The sequence below is a fragment of the Oratosquilla oratoria genome, chromosome 32 (genome assembly GCF_046742065.1).
Source record: "Oratosquilla oratoria isolate Oo_2021 chromosome 32, ASM4674206v1, whole genome shotgun sequence".
NCBI classification, from domain to species: Eukaryota; Metazoa; Arthropoda; class Malacostraca; order Stomatopoda; family Squillidae; genus Oratosquilla; species Oratosquilla oratoria.
Genome location: NC_134808.1, coordinates 5,421,616 through 5,444,359, shown reverse-complemented (window position 1 = coordinate 5,444,359; position 22,744 = coordinate 5,421,616). Strand labels below are relative to the sequence as shown.

The 22,744-nt window shown below is 42.4% G+C and overlaps 1 protein-coding gene across 10 annotated transcripts in view; it reads left to right on the top strand.

Annotated features, from left to right (window-relative positions):
• Positions 1-22,744, top strand: part of LOC143041743 (coronin-1A-like) — a 195,162-nt gene that overhangs the window by 36,131 nt on the left and 136,287 nt on the right. For all 10 annotated transcript variants that reach the window (XR_012967815.1, XM_076213760.1, XM_076213759.1 and 7 more), the window contains 5 exons: positions 2,206-2,370; positions 6,185-6,409; positions 13,501-13,587; positions 14,693-14,815; positions 18,279-18,396. Coding sequence is in view for 9 of the 10 variants with exons in the window: in XM_076213760.1 (XP_076069875.1) it covers positions 2,206-2,370; positions 6,185-6,409; positions 13,501-13,587; positions 14,693-14,815; positions 18,279-18,396 (718 nt within the window). In the remaining variant the exon portion in view is untranslated. The remainder of the gene's footprint in view (positions 1-2,205; positions 2,371-6,184; positions 6,410-13,500; positions 13,588-14,692; positions 14,816-18,278; positions 18,397-22,744) is intronic.

Sequence of the window (22,744 nt, the reverse complement as noted above, 5' to 3'; positions counted from 1 at the left end):
GGAATCATATGAGAGGTACAAAGAAAAAGAAGTAAAGCATAAAATAAAAGAGGCAAAGAGGAGAGCAGATGTGAAAAGGGGAAAGTATCACAGAAAATTCTGAAAGTAATAAAAAGATGTTTTGGAAAGAAATTAAGAGAGGAAAAGGAGGAGAATCAAGTAGAGAAGAAAAAGTAAAAGATGCAGATGGAGAGATGATAATGGAAGAGAAGGCAGTAAGGGGAAGATAGGCAGAGTATTTTAGGGAGTTGCTAAATGTGAAGGAGGATAGGGAGGAAAAGATAGTTACAGTGGGAAGTGCTAAGAAAATGTGATGAGTGAGGAAAATGGAGGAGAAATAAGGAAGGATAAAGTGAAGGCAGTTGTTAAGATGATGAGAGCTGGTAAGGCACCTGGTCTGGATGAATGCCATGCAGAATGTCTGAAAAAAGTAGGTACAGTGATGGTGGACTGGCTGGTGAGGTTATTTAATGTTTGCTGGAGAGAGGGTAGAATGCCGGAGGACTGGAGGAGTGCCTGTATAGTTCCACTTTACAAGGGAAAAGGGAACAAGTGTGAGTGTAGTAGTTTCAGAGGGATTAGCTTGTTAAGTGTAGTTGGGAAGGCTTATGGGAGGATCTTGATTGAGAGGATTAGGAGAGGAACAGAGGGAGTATTGGTGAGGAACAGTGTGGGCTTAGGATAGGTAGAGGTTGCATAAATCATATTTTTGTGGTAAGACAGATATGTGAGAAAGCTATAGGAAGAGGTAAGGATGTGTTTTGGTCTTTTATGGATTTGGAGAAGGCTTATGACAGGGTAGACAGGAAGGCACTGTAGGAGGTATTGCTTTTAGGAGCTGTCAAGAGTTTTTACAAGAGTAGTAGAGCGTGTGTTGGGATTAGAATTGGAGAGAGTGCGTGGTTCAAGGTAAAGGTGGGACTTCACCAGGGATGTGTTATGTCACCCTGGCTGTTCAATTTATACATGGATGGGTTGGTGTGAGAGGTAAATGCAAGGGTAGTGGGTAAGGGATTGGAGATGGTTAAAGAAAATGTAGAAAAGTGGGAGGTAAGCCAGCTGTTGTTTGTAGATGACACTGTGCTTGTAGCAGGATCAGAGGAGGGATTGAGGAAATTGGTGACACAGTTTGGGAAAGTTGAAGATGAATGTGGGTAAAAGTAAGGTGATGAGATGTACAAGGGTTGAAAGTGGCAGCAGACTGGAAGTGAGTATTAAAGGAGAGAGACTGGAGGAAGTGGATAGTTTTAGATACTTGGGTGCGAATGTGGCTGGAAAGGGAGGAGTGGAGGTGAAGGTAGAATGTAGATTGAGAGAAGGAAGTAAATGCCTTAGGGGATTAAAAAGTGTAATGAGAAATAGACATTTGGGAATGGATGTTAAGAGGAGATTGTATGAAGGAGTGATTGTACCAACAGCACTGTATGGGGCAGGAACATGGAACATAAGAGAGGAAGAGAGAAGGAGTTAGAATGTATTTGAGATGAGGTGTCTGAAGTATGATAGGGGTCACTAGGCTGGATAGACTGAGAAATGAGGAGATGAGGAAGAGAACAGGGGTGGAAAGGGAGTTGGGAGGTAGGGTGAATGAAAGAGTATTGGGATGGTTTGTACACATGGAAAGAACGAGTAAAGAAAGACTGGTAAAAGAGGTGTGGAAGGCAGATGTGGATGGAGTGAACATAAGGAGGCAACCTAAGATGAGATGGATGGATGGGGTAAAAGGGGCTTTAGGGAAGAGGGGAATGTCTGTTGAGGAAGGACGGGAGAGGACAGAAGACAGGGGTGAATGGAGAGTGATTGTATATGGATGATGATGTGATGTATGAGGTGGAATGAGAGGGGATGGGGGATGAGGGAGCATGTGTGAGAAAAATTTGACGCAGTCTGAAGGGATTTCTCCCTGTCTTCTCTTTTTCTGTATGAGGGGACAGAGAGGGGGGGGTTGCCAAATTAATGAAGCAGCCTTGCTGTGGATGTGCTGCATCTTGTGACACTGCTTCTGACCCAGGGCAGTGGACAAGATGCAGGGATGACCGGTCATCCAGGAGGTGCCAAGATAAGAGGGAGGGTAGAAGGGAGTGGAGTGTGATAGGGATGGAATGGGTGGAAGTGGTTTTTATGCCTTTGTTTTTTGGCTACCTCCCTTATAAGGGGGAAATAGCCTTTGGTCTCTGTATGTATGTAAATTGTTCTGATCCCCAGATACTTGTGTGGAATACCCGCCAGGCCAAAATCCTACAAACTATTGATGTGCACCCAGATGTGATCTACAGCATCTCAGTTAACCGTGATGGGTCCCGTCTGGCCACCACCTGCCGAGACAAGAGGTTGAGAATCATTGACCCAAGGGGAGGAAACCTTCTCCAGGTAGACATTGAGATCTAATTATAAAGTTTCAGTTCAACTCCTTTTGTGACCTGCTTCAGTGTTTATATATATATATATATGTATAAGTTGAACAGCCAGGGCGACATAACGCATCCTTGACGAAGTCCCACCTTTACCTCAAACCACTCACTCTCTCCATTTCTAATCCTGACACAAGCTCTACTACTCTCATAAAAACTCTTGACAGCTCCTATAAGCTTTCCTCCTATCCCTGCATAACCTCCCACAGTGCCTTTCTGTCTACCCTATCGTAAGCCTTTTCCAGATCCATAAAAGCCAAAAAAACATCCTTCCCCTTTCCTATAGCTTTCTCACATATTTGTCTTACCACAAAGATCTGATCTACACAACCTCTACCCGTCCTAAATCCACACTGTTCCTCACCAATTACTCCCTCTGTTCCTCTCCTAATCCTCTCAATCAAGATCCTCCCATAAGCCTTCCCAACTACACTTAACAAGCTAATCCCTCTGAAACTACTACACTCACACTTGTCCCCTTTTCCCTTGTAAAGTGGAACTATACAGGCACTCCTCCAGTCCTCCGGCACTCTACCCTCTCTCCAGCAAACATTAAATAACCTCACCAACCAGTTCACTATCACTGTACCTCCTTTTTTTAGACATTCTGCATGGCATCCATCCAGACCAGGTGCCTTACCTGCTTTCATCATCTTAACTGCTGCCTTCACTTCATCCTTCCTTATTTCTCCTCCATTTTCCTCACTCATCATGCTCATTTTCTTAGCATTTCCCACTGTAACTATCTTTCCCTCCCTATCCTTCTTCACATTTAGCATACATACATACATATACCAAGGCTTTTTCCCCCTTACAAGGGAGGTAGCCAAAAAGGGAAAGGCATAAAAACACTCCCACCCATTTCATCCCTACATACACTCCACACCCCTCCCACCCATTTCATCCCTACATACACTCCACACCCCTCCCACCCATTTCATCCCTACATACACTCCACACCCCTCCCACCCTCCCTCTCATCAGAGCACCTCCTGGATGACGGGTCATCCCTGCACCCTTCACATTTAGCAACTCCCTAAAATACTCTGCCCATCTTCCCCTTACTGCCTTCTCTTCCATTATCATCTCTCCATATGCACCTTTTACCTTTTCTTCTCTACTTGATTCGCCTCCTCTTCCTCTCTTAATTTATTTCCAAAACATCTTTTTATTACTTTCAAAATTTTCTGTCATACTCTTACCCCACTTCACATCTGTTCTCCTCTTTGCCTCCTTTACCTTTTTCTTTACTTCTCTTTTCTTTTCTTTGTACCTCTCATATGATTCCCTCGTCCTATTTTGTAACCAATCTGTGAAAGCTCGCTTCTTCTTTTCTACAACCTTCTTTGTTTCCTCATCCCACCATTCACTACCCTTCCTTCTATTTCCTCCTGTCCTTCTTGTTCCACACACCATCCTTGCACACTTTGTGACTCCCTCCTTGAACCATCCCCATTCCTCCTCCACACCTAGCTCTACTCTATCCTTCACACCCTCCCACTCCTCCTTCAGCTTCTTCTTGTACTCCTCCTGTTCAACTTATACATGGATGGGGTAGTGCGAGAGGTATATGCAAGGGTAGTGGGTCAGGGATTGGAGATGGTTAAAGAAAATGGAGAAAAGTGGGAGGTGAGCCAGCTGTTGTTTGCTGACGACACTGCGCTTGTGGCAGGATCGGAGGAGGGACTGAGGAAGCTGGTGGCAGTTTGGGAGAGTATGTGATAGAAGAAAGCTAAAGATAAATGTGGGTAAAAGTAAGGTGATGAGATGAACAAGGGGTGAAAGTGGCAGTAGACTGGAAGTGAGCATTAAGGGAGAGTGACTGGAGGAAGTGGATAGTTTTAGATACTTGGGTGCAAATGTGGCAGGAAAAGGTGGAGTGAAGGTGGAGGTAGAATGTAGATTGAGAGAAGCGAGTAAATGCCTTGGTGGATTGAAGAGTGTAATGAGGAATAGACATTTGGGAATGGATGCTAAGAGGTGACTGTATGAAGGAGTGATTGTGCCAACAGCACTGTATGGGGCAGAAACATGGAACATAAGAGAGGAAGAGAGAAGGAGTTTGAATGTGTTTGAGATGAGGTGTCTGAGAAGTATGATGGGGGTTACTAGGCTAGATAGAGTGAGAAATGAGGAGGTGAGGAGAAGAACAGGGGTGGAAAGGGAGTTGGGAGATAGGGTTGATGAAAGAGTATTAGGATGGTTTGGACACATGGAAAGAATGAGTGAAGAAAGACTAGTAAAAGAGGTATGGAAGGCAGATGTGGAGGGAGTGAACATGAGGGGATGCCCTAGGATGAGGTGGATGGATGGGGTGAAGGGGGCTTTGGGGAAGAGGGGAATGTCTGTTGAGGAAGGACGGGAGAGGACAGAGGACGGGTGAATGGAAAATGGTTGTATATGGATGATGTTGTGATGCATGAGGTGGAATGGACAGGGGGATGGGGGGAGAGGTAGTATGTGTGAGCAAAATTTGATGCAGCCCAAAGGGATTTCTCCCCGTCTTCTCCTTTTATGCATTGGGGGACAGAGGGGGGGGGGGGGGTCGCCGATTTAATGAAGCAGCCTTGCTGTGGATGTGCTGTGTCTTGCGACACTGCTTCTGACCCAGGGCAGTGGGCAAGGTGCAGGGATGACCCGTCATCCAGGAGGTGCTAAGATGAGAGGGAAGGTGGAGGGGTGTGGAGTGTATTCAGGGATGGAATGGGTGGGAATGATTTTATGCCTTTTCCTTTTTTGGCTACCTCCCTTGTAAGGGGGAAAAAGCCTTGGTATATATATATATATATATATGTATATATATATATATATGTATATATATGTATATATATATATATATATATATATACATATATATATATATATATATATATACATATATATATATACACACACACACACACACAGATCATTATTATTTTTAATGCTATTTTTTCTCTGTATTTATCTTATCTCCATTCCCTTGAGTCATACATTTCTTATTGAAATAAACACCATGTGAAAATAGAGCCTTTATTACTATAATGTTTCACTTGTTACATTCTTATCAAGTACTTGATAAAGTTGTAATAACAAGCAAAACATCAAACTATTAAAGGCTTCTCACATGGTGTTTATTTTGATAGACATGACTATAACGACCTGTTTTATATATACTGCTCTTACCCTTATCATTTGAATTCTTTCCTTCTTCCCCAATTCTTTATTCTTGTTCTTTGCTCTCTACCTTCCTCATTTCTTGGGTGATCTACACCATCCCTGAATTGGACCTTGGCTCTCCACAGTGAGATTAATAAGTGAAGTTAGTGGCTACCACCAGACAGGTCAGGACTGGTAGCATACAGACATAAACAAAATGTATCTGGATTGGAGAACTTGTGGCAGGAGCCCAAGAAACTTGCCCCTGGTCTCTCTTGCAGAAGACCTGTGGCCTTCAGATAACTGGTAACATCCTCTGGGTGAAACCATAAGTCATTCAGGAAATATTGTGTTGTAGTGTAGGGATTGTTAGTGTAGTATGAAGTGTTCTGTGTCCTCTTGTGTGGTTGCATCTGGAATAGTTTGAATCAGGCCAGGCCAGGCCCAAGAAGATATTCAGTGTTCTCCATAACTTGGATCTTTTAATTTGTTGACTCCAATATCAAGCAGCAGACATTTTTCTAGATACTGTAGTTCTTGCACCTGAGACTGCAAATTAATTAAAATTTAAAGAGTAGTTTTGTATTTGAATACCAAAGAAATGATATTGCATTCTTGTTCTCTTCTTTCTGCAGGAAACCATTTGTCATGAAGGTTCTAAAGCTTGTAAGACTGTTTACCTTGGTGACACAGGAATGGTCTTCACGACTGGCTTTAGCCGCTTCAGTGATAGACAGTATGGAGTTTGGGATGAGAAAGATCTCAATGTGCCACTGAAAATTGAGACCATTGATTCCTCCTCTGGAGTTCTAACACCATTTTATGATCATGACACCAGGATGGTTTATGTGGCTGGAAAAGTAAGTGTATTGGTAGTACCGGTGTTTTTATTGACTTCTTTAGTATTTAAAGGTATTTTATTGTTCATTTTAGTTATCTTCATATCTTCTTATGGATAACGAGGCATAATTTGTAGAGCAATTTGATCTCTACTATCCCATTATATAGAAACAAAAATCCCCCACTCCCTCCCTCTCTCCCTTCGTCTCCCCCTCCTCACCCATCCACCTCCACCTCCTCTCTCCCCCACTCTAGATTATCCCATGGCTTTCTTATGGAGGGCAGTCCTCCTCCATTTTGTAATGATTGCCTTGTTCCTATGACCATTAGACACATTATGGTGGAATGCCCCAGTTATGATGAAGAAAGACAACAATATTTGTCAAAACAGAGATAACGGAGATCTGTCCCTTTGAAGTGTTCCGGGATGTAACTGCAATATAAATTCTATTTTTAATTTTCTTAGTGCTATTGATCTTCTCAATGATCTTTAGATTTCAATCTTTTTTTATTTTATTTATTTTTTAAGCTTTTTACCACTTCCTTTTCTTAATCATAAATACTACGGCGTCAATGACCATTGATGTTGCGACGCCAGATAAATCCCAATTATTCAATTCAATTCCTCTCTCCCCCACGGTGACCACCTAACCCTCCCCCACCCCCCAACCCCCTGACCCTGTGACCTCTGAGATCCCTTTTGTCTGACCTGATCTTAGGCTTATATATATATCTGTCAACCCCTGGAGAGAGGGTAGAGTGCTGGAGGACTGGAGTGCCTGTATAGTTCCACTTTACAAGAGAAAAGACGACAAGTGTGAGTGTAGTAGTTTCAGAGGGATTAGCTTGTTAAGTGTAGTTGGGAAGGGTTATGGGAGGATCTTGATTGAGAGGATTAGGAGAAGAACAGAGGGAATAATTGGCAAGGAACAGTGTGGATTTAGGACAGGTAGAGGTTGCGTAGATCAGATTTTTGTAGTAAGAAAGATAAGTGAGAAAGCTATACTGTAGAAAAAGGTAAGGATGTCTTTTGGGCTTTTGTGGACCTGGAAAAGGCTTATGACAGGGTAGACAGGAAGGCACTGTGGAAGGTTTGGTGGATTAAAAAGTGTAATAAGGAATAGACATTTGAGAATGGAGGCTAAGAGGAGATTGCATGAAGGAGTGATTGTGCCAACAGCACTGTATGGGGCAGAAACATGGAACATGAGTGAGGAAGAGAGGAGTTTGAATGTGTTTGAGATGAGGTGTCTGAGAAGTATGATGGGGGTTACCAGGCTGGATAGAGTGAGGAATGAGGAGGTGAGGAAGAGAACGGGTGGTAAAGGAGTTGGGAGATAGGGTTGATGAAAGAGCATTGGGATGGTTTGGACACATGGAGAGAATAAGTGAAGAAAGACTAGTAAAAGAGGTAAGGAAGACAGATGTGGAGGGAGTGAACATGAGGATGATATGGATGGATGGGGTGAAGGGGGCTTTGGGGAAGAGGGGAATGTCTGTTGAGGAAGGACGGGAGAGGACAGAAGACAGGGATGAATGGAGAATGGTTGTATATGGATGATGTTGTGATGCATGAGGTGGAATGGGCAGGGGGATGGGGGGTGATATAGTATGCGTGAGAAAAATTTGACACAGCCCAAAGGGATTTCTCCCCGTCTTCTCCTTTTCTGCAGGGTGGGATGGAGAAGGGGGATCACCGATTTAATTAACCCCTTCCATACGGTGCCGCACACGTAGGCGTCATGGACTTAGATCTCGGTGGCAGCAGCCAATGCCAGCCGTACGACGTGTCGTAATAATACTCGCATCATAAAATATAGTCACCGCTTATATCGATCGTTCTCTCTTCACCCGTGAATTTTGATAACCATAGAAAATGCGATTACAAAAGAATTAGAAAGAATGTCATTATGGAGGGGCGACTTCAATAAATATAATCAAGACGCCGATATGGCAGCCTCGCGAATACACTCGCTCCCCATGACGCCTACTTGTGCGGCACCGTATGGAAGGGGTTAAGCGGCCTTGCTGTGGATGTGATGTATCTTGGGACGCTGCCTCTGACCGAGGGTAGTGGACAAGGTGCAGGGATGACCTGTCATCCAGGAGGTGCCAAGATAAGAGGGAGGGTGGAGGGGAGTGGAGTGTATTTAGGGATGGAATGGGTGGGAATGGTTTTTATGCCTTTTTCTTTTTGGCTGCCTCCCTTGTAAGGGGGAAAAAGCCTTGGTATACGTATGTATGTACTAGGACCGTATGCACTTACAAAAATCATCTCCCTTCCCAGTTTCACCTTCATCCATGTTAACCTTGAAGAAACCTTCCATTCCACATGTTTACCTATCTCTGCACTTATAGCCATCCCTTCTCTCCCTCATCCTCTCTTTACTCCTGATGCCCAACTACACTCCCAAACTCACACTTGCCCCTCCCTCTCAACTTAGTTTCACTCAAAGCCAACACATCCATCTTTCTTCTCACAAACATACTGCCCTTTCTTCCCTTTTAATCTCATCTGTGCCACATCTACACTCATTAAAAAGACCCAAACCTTAGGGCACTGGTTGGAAAACTCCTCTCAGACCCTCTTATGCCTTTATTTTAGGAATGTCGCCTTTGGGGCTACAGAGAATAAGATGCCTAGTCCTATTCCAGTCCTCTTTTTATCATCTTTTATGACTCAAGTGGGAACACTTGGCAGTATTCTTCTTCCCCTACCATAGGGTTCAGCAAAAAAGTAAATGAATAGTCAGAGAAGTGGTACAGGACAGTATTAAGAGTGGGAGACAGCATAACAGAGGTACCTTCACAGTATAATAAAGTAGCCTAATTTCTCTATGAGAAGAGATTTCCTCTATCACATCCAAAATAATGTGTGACTCTGGTTGGTAGGGTGCTCCATATAGACCCTAAAGTACCAGTTACAATGAAATGTAAGTACAAAATTAAGGTTGCCAAACTAACAGGGTCAAACCCAAAGGCTTTCTTTCATCTCTACAGAACTAAAAATAAGGAAAGGATAGGCCCAGTTAAATCCAATGAGGATGTCTTGATAGATTCAGAGGAGAAAATGAATGAGGCATTTAATGAATAATATCTCTATTTACAAAAGAGTGTGACCAGATATTTAGTGGGGATAAGGGAAATAGATTAAGTACCATCAGTATTAGTCAGGAAGTAGTCGAACAGATTGATAGACTCAAAGCCACAGAATCCCAGGTCTGGATGAAATTTTTCCGAGAATGCTAAAAATGTAAATTTGAAATCTCCAACCAGTCAATAGGAATATGTAACATTGGCAGGCACTGGATTCATGCCTATTTCTTGGGGTCAGGCAGACATTGTTCTTATTTTTAAAAAGGGTGATAAATCTTCAGTGCACAACTATAGACCATTTAGTTTAACATCAGTTGTAAGTCAAATGCTGAAATCAGTAAAAGCTAATAGAATCAGGGTTCACATCAAGAGACATTTGATTCATGACTCAGCATGGGTTTACCAAAGGTAGGTCATGTATAACATCATTTATCCTTTTATACTAATGTCTACATGGAGGCATAGATCAATGATAGTTAAGATATTATTTATCTTGACTTTAGCTAAGCATTTGACAGGGTGCACTACCAGAGACTACTAAATAAAATTAAAAGCCCATGGCATAGGAAGAAAAGTGTTTGAATAGATTAGAGCATAGATTAGTAATAGAAAATAGTGGGTCACCATTAACAATGTAAAATCCAAATGGGGGAGTACTACTAGTGGAGTTCTCCAGGGCTTGGTTTTGGGCCCCTTGTTATTCTGTATATATATATAATATATATATATATATAATATATAAATGACTTTAACAATGAGATTATTAGTGATGTTAGTAAGTTTGTGGACAACACAAAAATAGGGTACCATATTAGGTCAGGAAGATGCTGGGATACTGCAGGAAGATCTTAACAAATTGCTCGAGATGTTCCCCTCTTGTTCAAAGCTCCTTTCACCCAATCCATCCATCACATCCTTGGGAGTCCTCTCAAGTTCACTCCATCCTCCTCTACCTTCCATGGTTCTTTTGCTAGTCTTTCTGCACTCTTCTTTTCATGTGTCCAAACCATCCCAATGCTCTTTCATCACCCCTATCTACCATCTTTTCCACTCCCACTCTCCTCACTTCATTTCTCATTCTATCCAACCTTGTAACCCATACCATACCTCTTATACACTTCATCTTAAACATATTTAAACTTCTGCCTCTCTCAGACTCCAAGTCAATGTCATAGGCACAATCACCTCGTATAATATTCTTTGTATCCATTCCCAAATTCCTATTTCTTATGCCACTTTTCAATCCCCCAAGACATTTAGTTGCTTCTTTCAATCTACAGTTTATCTCCAAACCCACACATCTATTTCCTACCTCATGTCGCTCCAATTACTTAAAACTATCCACTTCCGCCTACTACTCTCCTTGAGACTTCCAACTCACTGCCATCCTGTCTCCATGTATATCACATCACTTTACATGCACATTTACCTTCAAGTTTCTCCAATCACATACCTTCCCAAACTCACTAACTGCCCTAATCTGTGCTTTGACCCTACCACAAGTCCAGTGTAATCTGCAAATAGCAACTGGCTCACCACCCACTTCACTCAATTATCTCTAACCATCTCCAATCCCTTGCCCATTACCCTCTCATATACCTCATACCATCCCATCCATGTACAAATTGAATAGCCATGACAACATGACACAGGTCTAATGTAGCCCCACCTTTACCTCAAACCACTTTCTCTCCATTTCCAGTGCTAACACAAGCTCTACTCTTGTAAAAACTCTTTACTGCCCATAACAGCTTTCCTCCAATCCCACACATCTGCAATTGCAATACCTTCCACAGTGCCTTCCTATCTACCCTATCATAAGCCTTCTCCAAATTTATAAAGCCCAGAAAACATCTTTACCTTTTGCAAAAACCTTCTCGCAAATGTGCCATCCCACAAAAATCAAATCAGTGTATCCTCTACCTTTTCTAAACCCACACTGCTCCTCACCAATTACCTTTGTTCCTCTCCTAATCCTCTCAACTCCCATAAGCCCTCTCAACTACACATTGAACAAAGTGATTCCTCTAAAACTACTACAATTACATTTGTCCCCTTTTCCTTTGTAAATTGAAACTTTACATGTATTCCTCCAGTCCTCTGGCACTCCCCTCCCTTAAACACACATTATATAACTTCACTAGCCAACTCACTATTATTGTCCCTCCCTTCTTGAAACAGTGCATGACACCCATCCAACGTGCCTTAACTGCCCTCAGTTTTAAAAAATCCTTGTACATCATCTTTTCCATTTTCCTCTCCCATCACCATCATTTTCTTGGCACCACCCATTGATACCACCAATCTTATCCTCCATATTCAACAGCCCTAAAATAATCTGCCCATCTTCCCCTTACCATCTCCATTCCATTAACCTTTCAGAACTTTGTCATACTCCTCCCCCATTTTACCTGCTCTCCTCTTGGCTTCCTTTATCCTGTGTTTTACCTCTTGTATGTTTCCCAGGGAGTCATATTTGAGGTACAAAGAAAAGAAAAGACAAGTAAAGCAAAAGGTAAAGGAGGCAAAGTGGAGAGCAGATGTGAAATAGGGTAAGAGTATGACAGAAAATTTTGGCTACCTCCCTTGAAAGGGGAAAAAGCCTTGGTATATGTATAAGTATGTATGTATGTTTCCCAAGTCCAATTTTGCAACCAATCCCTGAATGCTCACTTCTACATTACATAGTCCATTAACCTCTTGAATATGATGATGCCTATATATGCGTCATGAGCCGCAAGTGGAGTATACAAGGAGGCTGGTATTGATTTCCTGATTATATTTACTTTGCAGTTGTTGCTGAACTCTATTCTGTAAACAGGCTTGATCACATTTGCTATCTATGTAAGGTGAAAGAGAATGAGTATAACAGCAGTAACTTCATATTTTGTGATGCGTGTATTGTGTTACATCATCGTACATCAGGTAACCTGATGTGCACACAAATATTTGGCCTGAATTGAAAATGTTAATTCCTTATCAACCACCCTTCCATCCACCTCCCTCTCCCATGTGTACTTCTGCGACTTTTTTCCCAATGCTGTATTTGCTCTCATCAACTCTCTAAACACATCTCCACCATCAACTCTACACTGATTTTTACCAGACACTCCAAACTTCCCAACCACTCCTGTTGTAGCTGCCTTTTATGACCTGCATGGGGAAACTGGAAGGACAATAGAAGGATGAGGATAGGTGAATGGAGAATGGCTGTGTATGGATGATACATGAAGAGATTTTCTTTCCATCTTCTCCCTTTTCTATATTGAGCAAGGAAGAGAGGGGATGGGGGGAGTGGCAAGTGGCTGTGTGTGGATATTTTGATGCAGCCCAAAGTGAGGGGACAGAAAAGGGGTCACTGATTAAGTGAAGCAGCCTTGCTGTGGATTTGTTGTGGCTTGCTGCATTGCTTCTGACCTGGGTAGTGGACAGGAGACGGGGATGACCCTTCATCAATGAGGAACTAAGATGAGATGGAAACAAGGGTGGTGTATGAGAGTGGAATGGGTGGAAGTGGGTGTGTGCCTTTGACTTAACTACCTCCTTATAAGGCTGGCTACACATGTGCAGTTTAAACTGACAGTTACAACTGTTCAGTTATAACTATCAGTTGAAATTGTACGTGTGTGGGTATCTCAGTGATACTGAGATACCCACACACGTGCAGTTTCAACTGACAGTTGTAACTGTCAGTTTAAACTGTACGTGTGTGGCCGGCCTAAGGGTGAAGAAGCCCTTGGTATATAGATATATTATTTTCACAAATGAATCATGGTTGCTTGTTACTTAAGTACTAAATATGAATTATTTTTTCCTCTTCAAGTAATTTGGTTTCACATGAAAACTATGGGTCTCCTGCAAGATATATCTAGGGCAACAGTTTGATTGTTTTATGTAACAATTTTATTAGGACCTTTGTTACAGATGAGTTTATCCAATATGGGTTGTTTGTACATGGTGGTACAAGCATTAGGTGTTCATGTTTGTTATTTATTACCTTGTTTATTTTTTACAGGGTGATGGTAACATAAGATATTATGAAATCACAGAATCGGGTCCATACTGTTTTTTCCTAAATCAGTACATCACTGGAGAACCACAGGTAAACTACTTTGATTCCTGATTAATTATGATTGTTTGCTAGAATATGGTGACATGTCTTGATTTACCATGCTGCAGAAATCTTTGATATGAATTGTATTAAAGTTTTTTCATGTGTACACAAAGGGCATGTGTGTGTGAAGGGCTTTTTCCCCCTACAAGGGACTGGCCAAGTCCAATGCTACTTTGATTTGCTACAGGAGAAAAATACAGAAAAATGGACCCCCATTTCCTTCACTTCATCTAGTCACCTTTTTATGACTTGTATGAGTACTTGATGGCAACATTCTTATCCTCTTGCCACATGAGTATATAGAAAAGAAGACTTGATGTCCTTAGAATGACACAGGAGAGATTTAGAAATAACAGAAATGAGAGATAATAGAAATTAAAAACTGGCTCAAAATTTCCTTGTGGGGGAAGATATCAGTAAGCATTAAGAATGCTGTGTGACTGGTCCCCTGACCCAAAGAGGGGCCTTGAGGATCTTGAAATATTGATCGTATTTGAAATGTATAACTGCATTCAGTACCACAATACAAGGAAAATGAAGGAGAGGGTTAGGGGTTTACAATTTGAGAAATATGTAGTGATGTGGTGTAACACTTCTGTTATGTTTCATGTTTTAGTCATTGTATTCTAAATGTTAGTGTATTGTCTCCATGTGAATGTATTTGCATGCACATTAGATTTTATTTTACGCTAGGTTATGGAGTACATGAACAACTGTTACTTCCTTCTCACCCCTTCCCTCCTTCCTCCATCTCTCCCCCTTCCTCCATCTCTTTTTCTCTTTCAATCTCTTATTATCTCTCTATATCTGAGCCCAATTGGGTGGCTTGGCGATGGCCAATCAGGAAAGTCAAGACTTGTTGACTTTTAGATTACTTAGACCCCGTACCCTGAATAGGAACTGAGAATTGAGTTAGAGATGGGTTGTTGGAGTGGACACCAACCTTTATGTGGCTTAGTGACCTTTTCTTTCCTTTATCCTTTATCCTTACTCTTATGATGATTACATTCTGTTTTCTTGTCCTTCCTTTTCATGCTGTTCATTCTACATTGGAAATGGTATAGTGCTCACATAAATCACTTCTTCCCTTCAGAGAGGTTTAGGAGTGATGCCTAAGAGAGGCTGCCAGGTGTCCAAATGTGAAGTGTTTAGATTCTACAAGCTCCACGCCACAAGGGCCATCTGTGAACCTGTCTCAATGATTGTTCCAAGAAAGGTAAGAGCTCTGAAATCTTCAAATAACATAAAGCATAAATTATCTTGTGCATTATGTTTTTGTGTTGAGTGATATTTTGAAACCAGTTGAGTGGCTCATTATGAGCTAGTTTTGCATACTGTATTGGGGCTTATGTAAATGGTATGCTGTAGTTAGGTTGATTTAAACAGTTGAACAGTGGCTTGGATTACTTCAAGAGTAATCACCAAACTCCATACTCTACCAGTCCCTCATACACGAGCCCTAATTAGAAATCCCTCCCATGACCAGCAAGATCCACACTATAACTGCATTTTGGCCATCATTCAGCTTCAAAACAATACTGAATGGGCTTGACCACAAAAGGAAATTGTCCCAAATGCACTTACCATGCAGAAGACACTGCATTGGGGGTTGGTTTGTGTGTGTGATGGGGGGGGGGGGTTGGATTAAGCTCTCCTCTGTGCAGGAAAAGCTAAGTGGTGCCTGTTGATATTGACTCTCACCAGGGAAACTAATGGTGAGGTAATGTGTGAGTGACTTTATGGTAATCAGTCCTTTAATACCATTCAACCTTTTTAATAATCCTTTTGTCTTTTCTATGACCATGATGTGTTTGAGATGAAATGTCTGAGAAGTATGATAGGGGATACTAGGATAGATAGAGTGAGAAAAAAGGAGGTGAGGAGGAGAACAGGGGTGGAAAGGGAGCTAGGAGATAGTGTTGATGAAAGAGTATTAGGATGGTTTGGACACATGGAAAGAATAAGTGAAAAAAGATTAGTAAGAGGTGTGGAAGGCAGAGGTGGAAGGAGTGAATATGAGGGGGCATCCTAGGATGAGATGGATGGATGGGGTGAAAGGGGAATTACAAAAGAGGGGAACGTCTGTTGAGGAAGGACAGGAGAGGACAGAAGATAGGGGTGAATGGAGAAGGTTTGTGTATGGATGATGCTGTGATGTATGAGGGAGAGTGGGTGGGGGATGGGGGGTGAGGAAGTATGTATGAGAAAAAATTTGACGCAGCCCAAAGGGATTTCTCCCCGTCTTCTCATTTTCTGCATGAGGGGATGGAGAGGGGGGGTCGCTGAATTTATGAAACGGCCTTGCTGTGGATGTGCTGTGTTTTGCAACACTGCTTCTGACCCAGGGCAGTGAACAGGATTAAGGGATGACCCATCATCCAGGAGGTGCCAAGATAAGAGGGAAGGAGAATGGTGAAGGGAAGTCGAATATGTAGGGAATGGAATGGGTGGGAGTGGTTTCTATGCCTTTTTCTTTTTGGCTACCCCCCGTGTAACGGGGAAAAAGCCGTTGGTATATGTTTGTATGTATGACCATGATGAATGAAGAAAATGGAGGAGAAATAAGGAAGGATGAAGTGAAGGCAGTTAAGATGATGAGAGCAGGTAAGGCACCTGGTCTGGATGGATGTCATGCAGAATGTCTGAAAAAAGGAGGTACAGTCATGGTGAACTGGTTGATGAGGTTATTTAATGATTGTTTAAGAGAGGGTAGAGTGCTGGAGGACTGGAGGAGTGCCTGTATAGTTCCATTTTACCAGGGAAAGGGGGACAAGTGTGAGTGTAGTAGTTTCAGAGGGATTAGTTTAAGTGTAGTTGGGAAGGCTTATGGGAGGGTCTTGATTGAGAGGATTAAGAGGAACAGAGGGAGTAATTGGTGAGGAACAGTGTGGGTTTAGGACAGGTAGGGGATGCATAGATCAGATTTTGTGGTAAGAGATATGTGAGAAAGCTATAAGAAAAGGTAAGGATGTTTTGGGGCATTTATGGATCTGGAAAAGGCTTATGACAGGGTAGACAGGAAGGCACTGTAGGAGGTATTGCAGATATACAGGATAGGAGGAAAGCTTTTAGGACCTGTTAAGAGTTTTTACGAGAGTAGTAGAGCATGTGTCAGGATTAGAAATAGAGAGAGTGAGTGGTTTAAGGTAAAGATGGGACTTAATCAGGGATTTGTTATGTCACCCTGGCTGTTCAATTTGTACATGGATGGGGTGGTGCAAGAGGTAAATGCAAGGGTGGTGGGTCAGGGATTGGAGATGGTTAAAGAAAATGGAGAAAAGTGGGAGATAAGCCAGCTGTTGTTTGCAGACGACACTGCGCTTGTAGCAGGATCAGAGCAAGGATTGAGGAAGTTAATGATAGAGTTTGGGTGTGTGTGTGAAAGAAGGAAGTTGAAGATAAATGTGAATAAAAGTAAGGTGATGAGATGTACAGGGGGTGAAAGGGGCAGCATACTGGAAGTGAGTATTGAGGGAGAGAGACTGGAGGAAGTGGATAGGTTTAGATACTTGGGTGTGAATGTGACAGGAAAGGGAGGAATGGAGACGGAGGTAGAATATTGATTGAGAGAAGCAAGTAAATGCCTTGGTGGATCAAAAAGTGTAATGAAAAATAGACATTTGGGAATGGATGCTAAGAGGAGATTGTATGAAGGAGTGATTGTGCCAACAGCACTGTATGGGGCAAACACATGGAACATAAGAGAGGAGTTTGAATGTGTTTGAGATGAGGTGTCTGAGAAGTATGATAGAGGTTACTAGGCTGGATAGTGTGTGAAATGAGGAGGTGAGGAGGAGAACGGGGGTGGAAAGGGAGTTGGGAGATAGGGTTGATGAAAGAGTATTAGGATGGTTTGGACACATGGAAAGACTAGTAAAAGAGGTGTGAAAGGAGTGAACATGAGGGGGCGACCTAGGATGAGATGGATGGATGGGGTAAAAGGGGCTTTGGGGAAGAGGGGAATGTCTGTTGAGGAAAGACTGGAGAGGACAGAAGACGGGTGAATGGACAATGGTTGTATATGGATGATGATGTGATGCATGAGGTTGAATGGGTGGGGGATGGGAGGTGAGGGAGTATGTGTGAGAAAAATTTGACGCAGCCCAAAGGGATTTCTCCCAGTTTTCTCCTGTTCTGCATGAGGGGACAGAGAGGTGAGGTTGCCAATTTAATGAAGGGGCCTTGCTGTGGATGTGCTGTGTCTTAGGACACTGCTTCTGACCCAGGGCAGTGGATAATATGCAGGGATGACCAGTCATCCAGGAGGTGCCAAGATAAGAGGAAGGGAAGAGGGTGTAGGGGAGTGGAGTGTGATTGGGATGGAATGGGTGGGAGTGGTCTCTATGCCTTTTTCTTTTTGGCTACCTCCCTTATAAGGAGGAAAAAACCTTTAGTATATGTATGTATTACCTGATAAAAGTCCCATGATGATGGCACATTATGGTAAGGGTAGATAATCTCCTGGAAGCCTCTAATCAACATATGGGTCTACTTTATCAAACAGCTTTCTTCCAACATGTGTCTTGCCTTGCTTTCAAATTTCTCACTTGATCCATTCTGGAAACACATACATTTCAATCCCCTTATCTTGAATATGCTCACATTGCACTGTGCTTATCATTAGAAAACTTTAGAGGGAAAGCATTGTACTAATTGGCATGGCTATCTTCCCATAACAGAGTGACCAATTCCAACCAGATCTCTACCCAGACACTGCCTCACCTACAGCAGCCCTGACAGCAGAGGAGTGGTTTGCAGGGAGTACCAAAGGGCCTGTCCTCATGTCCCTCAAAACTGGTTAGTTCATTTACAATTTTGTAGATCTACGAGGTCCCAAGAACTATTGCCAGCAACTGCTGTTTTCCCCTTAGTGAAACTTTTACTAAAGTGCTGCACAGTAACAGTCTCTAGACAACAACACCAAATCTTCCTTGAGTGACTTATGGTCCCATGCAGAAGTTGTTGCCATTTACTTAAAGGCCACAGGTCTTGTGCAAGAGAGACCAAGGGCTAAAGATTGATTGAAACTTGAGGCAACAATTGATTGAATGATTTGTTGTCCTTAACCCCTTCTGTACAATTACGCCTATGTAGGCATCATGAGGCGCAAATGGATATACGAGATGCCTGCGTCAGCATATTGATTATATTTATTTTGTAGTTGTAGTTTAGTGACCCCCATATTCTGTGAACTGGCTTCATCATATTTTCTATGGTTATTAATATTCCAAGTATCCATGTATCTATATGGAAAACGGTTTCTCTTCACGTTCTTTAGACTTGTAGTCTTCTTTAATTGGTTCTCATGACCACTTAAAACCCCTTATCTTTAATCAAGAAATTTCTTCTGTCAATATAATCTATTCCTTTTGGTGACCTGAATACTGTGATCATATCGTCTCTTTCTCTTTGATCTTTCAAAGTTGGTAGACCCAGTGCTTTTAATCTTTTCCCATACAGTTTACTTAAGAGGCTGGAGGACAAGTGTGTGTGTATCTGTGTGTCTGTGTGTGTGTGTGTGTGTATCTGTGTGTGTGTGTGTGTGTGTATCTCTGTGTGTGTGTATGTTTATTTTCTTTATTCCTATTTCTGTTTCTATTCTACTTCTGTTTCGCTTTTCATCTCTCTCTCTCTCTCTCTCTCATATACTATACACACACAAACACACACGCACAGACACAGACCACCGTAGGGTGGTGTCTGGCTGTCTCGAAAAGAGGCTGCAGCAGATCTGAGGTGAATACACAATCAGCGTGCATTTACGAGTACAAGCAAATAATTAAAAGTTGCATAAAAAATTGGTTGGGAAAAAATAATTCTAATAAATTACATTCCCATCTAGGAGGTGCTAAGATGGGAGGGAGGGTGGAGGGGTGTGGAGTGTATTCAGGGATGGAATGGGTGGGAATGATTTTATGCCTTTTCCTTTTTGGCTACCTCCCTTGTAAAGGGGAAAAAGCCTTGGTATATGTATGTATGTATGTATCTTCAACATCCTTCTTTTGCACAACTTCCCAAACTTCATCACTAACTTCCTTAATCCCACCTCTGATCCTGCCACAAGTGCAGTGCGGTCAGCAAGCAACTGGTTTATCTCCCATTTTCTCCATTTTCTTTAACCATCTCCAATCCCCAGCCCATTAACTCTCACACCACCCCATCCATGTATTTGAGGTCTGTTAAAAAAAAATACGCGGACTGTTTGAATTGCGTGGCTCCAGTTGGTTCCAGGGGAATCCGCTTGGTGTTAGGTTCGCACAGATCAGCTGATTACGACGTCATTTCCCGATTGCAGATGTCTTTATTTGTGTATTAGCTACGTGATTTTTAGTGAATTGCGATTTTTTTGTTTGGTGGATTTCAGAATGATGTGTAGGCGCAACGACTTGCTGTGAAATTTTGTGTTAAACTTGGAAAATTTGTGTCTGAAACTTTTGCTATGCTTAACATGGCTTACAGTGATGTTGCTATGAAGTGTACAGCATGTTTCAAGTAGCATGAGTGTTTTAAAGATGGTTGACAGTCCACTGAAGGTGATGAGCGTCCTGGACGTCCTTCCATGTCAACGGACGACCCACACGTCGACAAAATCAACACCCTGGCGCGGGCAAATTGACGTCTGACTGTCAGGGAGCTTGCTGAAGAGTGTGGGATACCAGTTGGATCTTGTTACGAGATTTTGACAAAAAGATTGAAGCTGCACCGCGTTGCTGCAAAATTTGTGCCACACCTGATATAACAGATGAACAAAAAACACATCGCATCCAGGTTTGTCAGGAACTGCTTGATTGTTCAGAACATGATGAAAACTTTTTGTCCAGGATCATAACAGGTGATGAAATGTGGGTTTATTGTTTTGACATTGAAATGAAGGTCCAATTGTCCCAGTGGATGAATGAAACCTCCCCCAGACCCAAAAAAGCTTGCCAAGTTCAGTCCATGGTCAGGGTGATGCAGACAGTTTCCTTCAATGCTAAGGGTTTTGTTCACCACGAGTACCTCTCCGAAGGCTCCACAGTGAACCAGACTTACTACACTGAAGCTCTAAAACGTCTGAGGGATGCTATCTGTCGCAAAAGGCCAGAAATGTGGAGGAGTGGTGACTGGTTTTCCATCACAACAACACTTCAGCCCATTCAGCCCTTGGAACTCGTGAGTTTTTGGCCAAACACCCAATCACTGTTCTTCGCCACCCCCCCTACTCACCTGACTTTGCTCCTTGCAATTTTTTCTTGTTCCCCAAATTGAAAAGACCCTTAAAAGGAAGAAGATTTGAGACAATTCCCGAGAATAAGGAAAATGTAACAAAGGAGCTGAAGGACATTACAAAAAAAGCGTACCAGGACTGTTTCAACAAGTGGAAACACCTTTGAGATAAGTGCGTACATTGGGGAGGAGAGTACTTTGAAGGAGACCCAGATCCCATCCTTTTCCCTCCCTCGTATCTTGGCTCCTCCTGGATGACTGGTCAGATGACCCTGCATCTCGCCCATTGCCCTGGATCAGAAGCAGTATCGCAAGACACAGCAAGGCTTCTTCATTAAATTGGGAAAAAAAAAAAATCGGTCTTCTCATGCAGAAATGGAGAAGACTGAGAGAAATCCCTTTGGGATGTGTCAATTTATTTTTCACACATACTCCCTTACCCCCATCCCCTACCCACTCCCCCTCATGCATCACAGCATCATCCATACACAACCATTCTCCATTCACCCCTATCTTCTGTCCTCTACCATCCTTCCCCAACAGACATTCCCCTCTTTCCCAGTGCCCCCTTTACCCCATCCATCCATCTCATCCTAAGTCGCCCCCTCATGTTCACTCCTTCCACCTCTGCCTTTCACATCTTTCATTAATCTTTCTTCACTCATTTTTTCCATATGTCCAAACCATCCCAATACTCTTTCATCAACCCTGTCTTCCAAGTCCCTTACCACCTCCATTCTCCTCCTCACCTCCTCATTTCTCACTCTATCCACCCTATCATACTTCCCAGGCACCTCATCTCAAACACATTCAAATTCCTCCTCTTATGTTCCATGTTTCTGCCCTATACAGTGTTGTCGGCACAATCGCTCCTTCATACAATCTCCTCTTAGCATCCATTCCCAAATGTCTATTTCTCATTATACTTTTGAATTCCCTAAGGCATTTACATGCTTCTCTCAATCTACATTCTACCTCCGCTTCTCCCTTTCCTACCACATTCACATCTAAGTATCTAAAACTGTCTACTTCCTCCAGTCTGCTGCCACTTTCTCCCCTTGTACATCTCATCACCTTTTACTCATATTTATCTTCAACATCCTTCTTTTGCACACCTTCCCAAACTCTATCACAAACTTCCTCAATCCCTCCTCTGATCCTGCTACAAGCGCAGTGTCATCAGCAAACAACAAATGGTTTATCTCCCACTTTTCTCAATTTTCTTTAACCATCTCCAGTTCCCGACACACTACCCATGCATTTACCTCTCGCACCACCCCATCCATGTATAAATTAAACAGCCAGGGTGACATAACACATCCCTGACGAAGTCCCACCTTTACCTTAAACCACTCACTTTTTCCATTTCTGATTCTAACACAAGCCTTACTACTCTCGTAAAACTCTTGACAGCTCTTAAAAGCTTTCCTCCTATCTTATATATCTGCAATACCTCCCACAGTGCCTTCCTTCTACCCTGTCATAAGGCTTCTCCAAATCCATAAAAGCCCCAAAAAACATCCTTACCTTTTCCTAAAGCTTTCTCACATGTCTTACCACAAATATCTGATCCACACAACCCCTACCTGTCTTTAACCCACACTGTTCCTCACCAATTACTCCCTCTGTCCTCTTCTAATCCTCTCAATCAAAACCCTCCCATAAGCCTTCCCAACTACACTTAACAAACTGATCCCTCTGAAACTACTACACTCACACTTGTCCCCTTTTCCCTTGTGAAGTGGAAATATACAGGCACTCTTCCAGTCCTCCGGTAGTCTACCCACTCTTAAACAAACCTTAATCTCACCAGCCAGTCCACCATCACTGTACCTTACCTCATTTATATATATATATATATATATATATATATATATAGATAGATAGATAGATAGATATAGACATCCTGCATGACAACCGTCCAACCCAGATACCTTAC